Here is a 9,380-nt window from a genome sequence, read left to right on the forward strand (position 1 = left end):
TTTTGAATTAATTTACTTTTTTTCAAATACTTTTATTCAAATTGGTCCGGTGAAATTCCGGCGAGATTTTGTATCACCTCAGAGGTGTACCCCGAAACAGATTTTGCGGGTTATATACATATGAATGAGACTACCTGTCTGGTATTAAACTTGAATTAAACCTGCAGATTGTTGGCTATAGTGAACTGCGAATATGGTAGTGGTCGTGCCTCCTGTGGGTGGTGCTTTAGGTCGGACTTGACCGAGCTCTAACTAATCTAGGGTTTCTCCTCTCCTCTCCTCTCCTCCTCTCCTCTTCGCTCTCTCGGTTCGTGGTATTTCAAATTAATTAATCCCGTATCAAATTGGTCTTGCAGCCAATTTCCTAAGCTGCGCCTGTGGTCGTTTACCATCCAATATATCGTCCGTGCGTTACGGGCAATGCTTTGAACTTCAGGCTTCAGGCTCCTGTAACGGCTCGAAGTTACCATAAAATTATACGGGTACACGTCAACATACCCCGTAATACAGGTATAACTGAATCAACGCCGGAACGTTACGTATATCGGCAGAATTTTTCCACGAACACCTCTGTTCCATAGGTAGAGGATAGAGAAAAAAAAAAAAAAAAATGGAAAAAATGGAAAAAATTAAAAAAAATTGAAAGCTACAGATTCTATCAGTTTCCTCGACTACACGCGAGTCCGTAGCACGGTGATACGATCGGTCTCACCGATTGCGAGCTGAAAATTGGTTTGTTTTTTAATGCATTTTATCAGTAAAAGCATTGGTAATTTTATTGTTATCTAGTCGATACCTATAGGATCCAGGTGGATGTTTGTTCAGTTTGAATAGACAAGAGGGAAACGGTACCTCCTAGAACCACTGAGGGAGCCACCACGTATCGAGTGGCCTCGATAAGCATTTTGACATCGGTCATGTTTGAACCGAGCGGCCCTTGGGTGGGAGGAGGCGTATTTATAGGTGTGATGCATTGATGGGTATATACACTATACATATAGATATCGCTGACGTGGCATATCTAATAAGAGTTTAGCTCGACTGGCTCTAAGTGCCAGTGGTCACTGTTTGTTTCATCGAGTCAGAAGGCAATTGTAGGCAGCTGTTGTGACTTTGGTGAATTTGAACGTAATAATGGCTGCGCCCAATCCACCGGTACTACGCGATTTCGACGTCATATTGCGGAAGAAATTGGGTGACAAATTGATCGTCGACAGTTTCGAAACGAGCAATTTGGTAAGCCCGGGAGAGAACACCGGGAGTACCATCTACAAGGTCGACGTAGTGGTCAGACGCAACGGGCGAGACTCCGAACCGGAGAAACTGGCGCTTGTGGCGAAAATGTTGCCGCCGCAAGTCGTCCGCGAGATGGTCGATATTCCGCACACCTTTCGAAAGGAGGCGAGCATGTTCGAAGAAATAATACCCGAATACGTCGCTTTGGAGCGAGAATGCGGTTTTCCGGAATCGGAACTATTCGACGCAGCGCCGGATTATTACGGCACGAGATTTTCGCTCGAGGAAGGGGAGGACAAGTTCGACGAAGACACCGCGATACTGATGGAGAATTTGAAAGCGAAAAATTATTACTGCTGCGCACGGAAGAGCGGCCTCGACTACGCTCACTGTAAATTACTCGTGGAGGCCTTGGCGCGATTTCACTCGTTAGCGGTCGCCTTGAAATTGAAGAAGCCAGCCTTGTTCACGGAGTTGAAGAAACTAACTAAGCCCGTCGAATTCGATCACAACCTGATATCGAGCTCGGATAGCGCTCTCCTCTCAAACTTGAGAAAATGTCCGAGCCTTGCGCCGCACATCGGTAAGATCGAAAAGGTCTTCAGTGATTTCAAAACGGAGATGTTATTCGCTAAACCCGACGAGCCCTGGGGTTCCATAGTTCACACGGATTTATGGTTGAATAACGTGATGTTTTGCGCCGACGATAGCGGAAAACCGATCAAGGTCAAGCTTATCGACTTTCAAAATTACTTGTACTCGAACCCGATGAGAGATCTCGTCGTCTCGTTGTTCTCGAGTGCTCAACAGAACGTACGTTCGGAGCACATGGACGAAATGATCGATTTGTATTACCGTAATTTCGTATCCAATCTGAAACGACTCGGTTGCAACGTTGATTCGTTCAACAGAGCTTCATTCGACAAAGAATTGGCGTCTGCTGTGAAACTCGAGTACAAGCATTGCTTGATGATACTCAAAGTATTGGCTCAAGATCACGTCGAAGAATTACGAGACGTCACCGCAATTGTGGACAATCTCTGCGCATCCGATTACAGTCCGGCAACTCTTAAAGTTATGGCCGAAACAACGCTGAAGCTGATCGAAAGAAACTGGCTTTAATGTATCGCTTGCACTTTTTGGTAATCCCTACTTACGACTTTATCTCAAGTGTGTGAATTCAAAGACTCAGAAAAGACACTCTCATTCCAAATATGTTATCTTCTTTTTCTTTTTTTTTTTTTGATAATTTTTTTCCGAGGCTAGAGTATAGTTATGCTGTTTCATTCACTGACGGTATTCAGTGAGTCGTGTTATTCCGTTTATAATATTTATTAGTTAGCGCAATATCAGCACAACATATGTATATGAAAATAAAGTAAATATTCTTATCTTCAATTACAATATTCTCGCATAGTTTATACTTTACGCAATTCCTTGATACGTATAAGGTGCTTGTACCTAATTTATGCCCATGACTTGGACGAAGAAAATGATTTATCATCTATTTGCACCATTTCAATGCTGGTAGTGGGGGCTTTCTGTATATAAATTGAGGTTGCGGTAGAGATAGTAATTATCATGAGACTCCATAGCCTCGAGCCAACTATTCTGAACGTAATTATCGTTTTTCTCAACAATATCGCGTCGCGACGTATCGTTGAAAAATGGAACATAACAAGTCGATGTTCGAAGTGATCGAAGTCGTATTACGCGACTCGGGTGCTCTCCTGCGAAAAAATTTGGGCAACGGTTCGATCGTCGATCATTTGACCACTACGAATCTCGTATCTCCCGGCGACAATTACGGAAGTACGTTGCTCAAAGTCGACGCTGTCGTTCGACGCTACGGAGTGAATTCGGAAGCGGAGAAAATTTCACTCGTCGCAAAAATGCAACCACCCACGTTGATGCAGAGAGAAATTTTCGACAGTCCCCGTTCGTTTCGCAAGGAGATATACATGTTGGAAAAAATCGCACCCACGTACAGAGCCATCGAAATCGAGTGCGGTGTCAGGGAATCCGAGGCCTTCGCGGGACTTCCGGAACTCTTCGGGTCCAGATTGTCGCTCCGGGAAGACGCGGACGACCAAACGTTCGACGACGACGCGGTCATCCTGATGGAAAATCTCAAGGCGAAAAATTATCACTGCTGCGAAAGGCTCGTAGGCTTGGACCTCGCACACGCCAAATTGGCGCTCGAGGAACTCGCTCGATTTCACGCCTTGGGGATCGCCGCGAAGTTCAGGAAGCCGGTATTTTTCGATGAAATGAAGGAACGCGCCAAATCCCTGATTGTCGCCAAAGAAAACGTCGAACCGATCCGTCGATTTTTGATCGAGACTCTGAAGGGATCCTCCGATCTCCACCCCTATTTGGACAGAATAGAAGAGGCGCTGAACCGACTTGTGATGAACGTCGAGGTCGAACATGTTCCGGACGAACCGTGGGCCACGATATGCCACAACGATCTGTGGACGAACAACGTTATGTTCAGGAAGGACGCGAGTGGTGCGAATCCGGAGGATGTGAAATTCGTCGACTTCCAGACCTACGTTTACGCGAATCCGCTGCGTGACGTTGTGTTTTTTTTATTTACGAGTTGCGCACCGGAAATATGTGCAGCAAATTTTGACGATCTGTTGGAATCGTGGCGCGGAAAATTTCTGTCGCACCTCGAACGGCTCGGATGCGACGTGATATTGTTCGACGGGGATTCCTTCGTCGAGCGAGTCAACGCCGCGGCGGCCATCGAGTACTTTCATTGCTTGATGATGACCAGAATCATATCCGCTGATCCCAAAACGGAATGCGGCCGAAATTCCCCCGAGTTACTCTTTCAACCTGCGTCGTGTCCGCAATCGTGCCGCGACAGATTGGCCGATATCACGTCGCAGTTTTTACGAAATAACTGGATCTGAGCGGAGTTAAATTTGATTAATGGTCGGGGGACGGATTCCGGTCATCGCTGCAATCGAAGCCGAACGCACCGACTTCCATTGAAATTTAATTTCATCGTCACTACGCGCTCGTACGGACAAAAGTTACGAAAAATGATTTTTACAAACGATTTCTCGGCATAAAACGATCTGAAAAAATTTCTCGATCAAGAAAATTAACGTACCACGTCCCACGTCCATCCCACATTGACAGACGGGCATGCCTAATACGAATTGTATCCGCAAGAGCGAACGCATTCACGAAACATGTCAATTACATCGTGACTGACTCTCGGCGGGTGTTGTATAGACGCTCGTGTATGCGAAGGACGCCACGGGTTCCTCGGGCGAGGGACACCATCGGGAAGGGGGGGAGGGGGGGAGGGGAGGCAAAGCGGACGGACCGGGATGTCCCCCAAGGCAGGAAATGATTTGATTTTCGTCATTTTTATCATTGAACGCATCCGAAATCAAATAGCTCACCCTTCACGGCGTAGTGGAGAGACTGCGGGGGTTTTTTTTTTTTTTTTCCTTTTTTTTTATTTCACAGGAAACGGAAGTGCTACGGTTACCCATATATATCTGTATACGTGTGCGTGCGTACGTACGTACATGTACGCGTACACCTATATATGTATACAACGATGAACTATAAACGGCATCGCGGAGAATCGAATTACCGGCAAGGGGGTATTCGTTCAATGCAAAGGAAGAATCGGCTTTACGATTCGTCTGATTGTACCGAGTTACGTTTCAATCGGATCATTCGTTACAATGGAATTAATTATTTCGATCAAATGTACGCGAGTTTCGTCACGCGTGTGTGTACACGGATGTTGCGAATCCCGATCTTCCGTTTGTACACGCTCGCGTTGACGGGCGTCGGAATTTAACATTTGGTCCGACGAAGGTGAGGAAAATATTCGCAACGACGAAACCGCGGATCGTTTAGCGACGGTGAGGAAACTCCGATCGACGACGGAGGGGGGCAAAAGAACCGACGAAAAAAATTGAAACATCCGTTAATAACGCTCATTTAACGCGTAGTAACGTGCGGAAAATATTTATGATACAGCCGAACGGGCAACGGTGACGGACCCCCGCGTTTGACCCCTGAAACTCGCGGTCTCTTCCACCCTTCCACCCTTTAGTCATTTCACCGGCGTCGGGTATAGGTGTCTAGATACACTCGGGGTTTGTTTGTTTTTTTTTTTTTTTTTTCTTTTTATTTCTTCCTTTTCGTCGAACACGTGGCGCCGCTATCTGCACCCCGCACGCCCCAGGACACCCTGGAATACGTGAGTCCGAATGCGTTTTACCCCGTAAACGAGTCTAGATGCCTCCGTACGATAAGAAACGATCCATTCGCGTATAATGTAGAAACGGGGCACTCGATGCGGCTGCAGTAGGCTGGATTGTGATCCGTAAGTTGCATAGGGGGGGCGGGGGGCGGCGTCGAAACCCTCCGGGCAAACGCTCGTTTATTAGGATTTCACGCCTGTGATCTCGTTACGTTAGTTTCAAGGCGTCGCCTCGGTCCTGTCGGAGCGGCGAAAATTTTGCGGCTGTGGGAAAATCGTAGCCGCCGCGACCGATTCGATCGTAATGAAATTTTCGAGAGTGATGACCGTTCTACGGATTCTCGTTTCGTTCTGAGAAAAATTTCAGCGTTTTGAGCATTTCCATCGGCACGACCCCGTAATCAAAAACCCTCTAATTTCTTTACAATGGCATTCGATCCCTGCGAAATGGATAAGAGGGAAAAACTCCGAGAAGAGCCCTTAAAATATCGCAGCGGATACAATGGCGACGGCCGTACTTCGTTTACCGTCGTTGTTACACGGTCCCCCTCGAAATGCGCTCGATGTTGCATACGCGGCCTTCAAAAAAAAATCCCCGCGTGTGTCAGCGCGTGTGCGACGCGACGGTGTCACTTGCATAATTACGGTTTGGATGGATGGACCACTTTCGGAGCGTCACCGCGACGTTGGGGTGGACGGAATTTTGCGTCGTTGCGACCCCCCCCCCCGGCGGTGTGCGAAGGCCATCGAAAACCGTACCGAACACCGACGAGTGCGATTGTCCGCTCCGGGGAGGAAACCGGACCGTCGTCGAATAGGGGGAAAAAAAAAAAAAAATTATCCCCCACCGATTGCGAAATCGTGATCAACGCCACCGGGAATCGGATGCGAAATGATTCTGTTGCCCGTTTGTATCCGATCTGCAGCTATCCCGCAGTCTTCTCTTTTTTAATCCACTCTCATACGCTTTCGTCGTTCCAAATGACGATGGAATTCCGCGAGAGATGGATTTTTTTTTTTTTCTTTTTTCTATTTTTTCCCCTCCGACCAACCGAATTTCCAGAGGTCCGAAATTAATCCCAGTAATCGAGGGTTTTGCTCACTTCGCCAAATATAAGGACGAAATTATCGCGTCGAGGGGTAGGGTAGGGTGGGTAGGGTAGGTAGGTAGGTAGGTACGACGACGATGATCGGTCAGGGAGAGAGAGAGGGGGGGGGGGGGGGTTAATCTGATTATATAAGTACGTCATGGGAAAGTCACCGCTACAGAGGACACGTTTATTTTATGTCCTCCCCATTGTGTCTACTTTGATTGTGTATAGGTGGGTATATAATATTATATCTAGCGTGTATAATGTCCCCTACATTGAATACAGCGGGACGGACGGACCCCCAGAACGCGTCGGCAATAAAGCGAACTTAGGGCGAAGCGATCCCAGAATTTCGATTCAAATTGTAATAATAATTTTCAAACTATTCGCTGTTTGAAAACCCCCCTTTCCCCCTCCCCACAATTTCGATGTGTGGCGATATACCTGTGTGTAAAAGTGTTCACGTGCTCTACGGTGGCTCAATTTAATTGAGTTTTTGGTATTTCGAATTCTTGCGCAACGTGTTGTACGCACGCGAACGTTGATACATTCTTAAACGGGGGTATACCGAAGCCGCGGGTCCGCGCAGATTGCGGCTGATAGTAAATTGCGTTGTTCAAACGTTGATTCGATGGAATACCAAAATTGGGGGGGGTTGTTGTTTTTGTTTTTTTTTTTTCATTTATTTTTCTTTATTTTTTAATTGAAAATTCCCGACGTGTTCGATTATTTTTATCGACGCCTAGTTCGGATCGTAAATTCTACGAACGGGTTCGTTGTTAAAAATGTCGAGAGAGAATCGGAGTGGCTAAGATTGGACGCACAATGGTCCTTATCGGGCCTCTCCTAGGGGTCTCGACGTTTCCCGAAACCTCGCGACTTCGAGACGTTCATCAATAAAACGAAGTCATTTGGCAAATCTAAAAGGCGTCGTAGAACGAATTTCCAAGATAAAGGGAGCAACAATGAGGTAACCAATGGTTAGTATTCGGCCAATGTCGAACCCGCCGCCTCAATCACTCGTGATAACAATGGTGGGGGTTTATAAATCCGCGCATTGTTGCCAACTTAAAAGCTTCGACTTTCTCCCTCGCACTTTCTCCGCACTTCATCCCCGATGTGCTTTATACACCGCCGAAGTCTGCCGAGGCTTTACGCCGGGCAAAAGCACCCGGTGTCGGCGCTCCGTGTAAAAGCATTGAGAGAGCACTTTAATGAATACGATTAGGGGCGTTAACCGTGAAGGATTGCCCCTTCCGAAGAAACTCCGCTATATTTTTACATGCACGTCTTACGTATATATATACATCGTCCGGGATTCCACCGTCTGCAACGTCCCCCTTATTTTTTCTCTCACTTTTTCTCAATGTTACAAGCTTCAAACCTCCGATAAAAGTGTTGACGAAAAATTGACCGACCCGAAAAAATTCCGAACTTTCCAAACGGTGTCACGGTCAAAACCCTCGACGATAGGGGTATCGAACGTTCGAACGATTCCACGGGGGTGAACCATCGTTCGCCTTGTATTTCGGTGTAAATAACATTAGGTGGTTTCGTTGTTTTTGTTTTTTTTCTCTCGTACAATATGTTGCGGGACCATTACTTAGTCCGAAGCAACGTCGGTAGCGGGGCAACAGCCCTGCCTCCGTAGCCTCCGAGAGAGTGGGGGGGTAGCTCTTAGCTAAATAACCACTCAGTCACTCGCCGCCCGCGCTCCGAGGAGGTGGAAGAAGCGCTAAGGGCGGTAAAGGTGGTTCGAGTATATCCGCGGGAGGTGGCCGCCGATACTGTTACGTGATGTAAGAGCATCCGAGCAGCGTCCAATCATCCGGGGTGAACTCGGTTTCCCACTTCAGATTAACGATGCCATTCTGGGATTGACTTCTTTCTAGCGAGAAAAAGTTCCAACGCCGCAATGATAACCGCCAGAAGTTGATACGCCACCGATATTCCATAGTAAAAGTTTAGGGAGGACGGACGTTTACCGTTCGCGAGAGAGAGAGAGAGAGAGAGAGAGAGAAATAAAAAAAAAAAAAATAATCGACAGAGAAAAAGTCAAACATATCTCGGTAATATAAACAGTAATCGGAAAAGTAACATTATGGAATATGTTTATGGATATTAAATAATGCAAGGGCGAGGAATCCCTCAGGATTTTAGGGGGGGGGGGGGAGGAAGGGGGGTGGATTCGCCTCGGCCGTACAGCCGAATTCCTGGTCTCGTATACCCGCAAACGTTGCTCGCGCGCCGAAGCTCCGCGGTCTAGTAAAGTCGAATTATGGTCGTGTATATTTCATTGCGCCCCAGATCGTCGAGCAGCAGCAGCAACAGCAGCAGCAACAGCCCTTGTCGGCCGCTGAGAAAATCGTTGGCTCGGGATGGGGGGTTACCGCGCGTTTCCATGTATAACGTTAGGGACAACCCGCCGGAAGCTTATCTGCGGTGGACACGAAAACCTTTCGAATACATTAAATGCATCGTGCGCCCGGGTCGAGAGATCCTTCCGATAGATTGTAAAGTGCACAGACTTTGGCTTTACACGGTCGGGTAACACAGAAGTCACGTTATCACCGCGAATCGCTATTGTTCGTCCGCGTCGCAACGGTCCCGCTACCGACATTTTATTCCGAATCGAACGTATCGCGTACGCGCCTCGCGAGCCTCGTCGCAGAACCGAGTGCGGCACCTCCTCTTCCCTCCCCTCGGAGCGTTCGTACGCTCATTAGCATAGCTACGAGCCGATCGAATAGCCACTGTTTATTCGGTAGCTAATGACAGTCGGAATCCATCGATAAGACCTCGATTAGATCGGG

General features: G+C 47.4%; 2 protein-coding genes across 2 annotated transcripts; both read left to right on the top strand.

Moving 5' to 3' along the window:
• The first annotated feature begins 1,020 nt into the window (after window positions 1–1,020).
• Window positions 1,021–2,640, top strand: LOC105691081. Its single transcript, XM_012409335.3, has one exon. It carries the CDS (start codon window positions 1,135–1,137, stop codon window positions 2,356–2,358), a length of 1,224 nt encoding a protein of 407 aa, XP_012264758.2. The 5' UTR covers window positions 1,021–1,134; the 3' UTR covers window positions 2,359–2,640.
• A 107-nt stretch (window positions 2,641–2,747) lies between these two features.
• LOC105691072 lies at window positions 2,748–6,929 on the top strand. The gene has a single exon (XM_012409323.3). The coding sequence runs from the start codon at window positions 2,904–2,906 to the stop codon at window positions 4,155–4,157; it is 1,254 nt and encodes a 417-aa protein (XP_012264746.2). The 5' UTR covers window positions 2,748–2,903; the 3' UTR covers window positions 4,158–6,929.
• The last annotated feature ends 2,451 nt before the right edge of the window (window positions 6,930–9,380 follow it).

This window comes from Athalia rosae, chromosome 5 (genome assembly GCF_917208135.1).
Source record: "Athalia rosae chromosome 5, iyAthRosa1.1, whole genome shotgun sequence".
Taxonomy (NCBI): domain Eukaryota; kingdom Metazoa; phylum Arthropoda; class Insecta; order Hymenoptera; family Athaliidae; genus Athalia; species Athalia rosae.

Excerpts from the sequence above, each read along its gene's own strand:
- LOC105691081 (XM_012409335.3), top strand. The coding sequence starts at position 1,135 with ATGGCTGCGCCCAATCCACCGGTACTACGCGATTTCGACGTCATATTG.
- LOC105691072 (XM_012409323.3), top strand. The coding sequence starts at position 2,904 with ATGGAACATAACAAGTCGATGTTCGAAGTGATCGAAGTCGTATTACGC.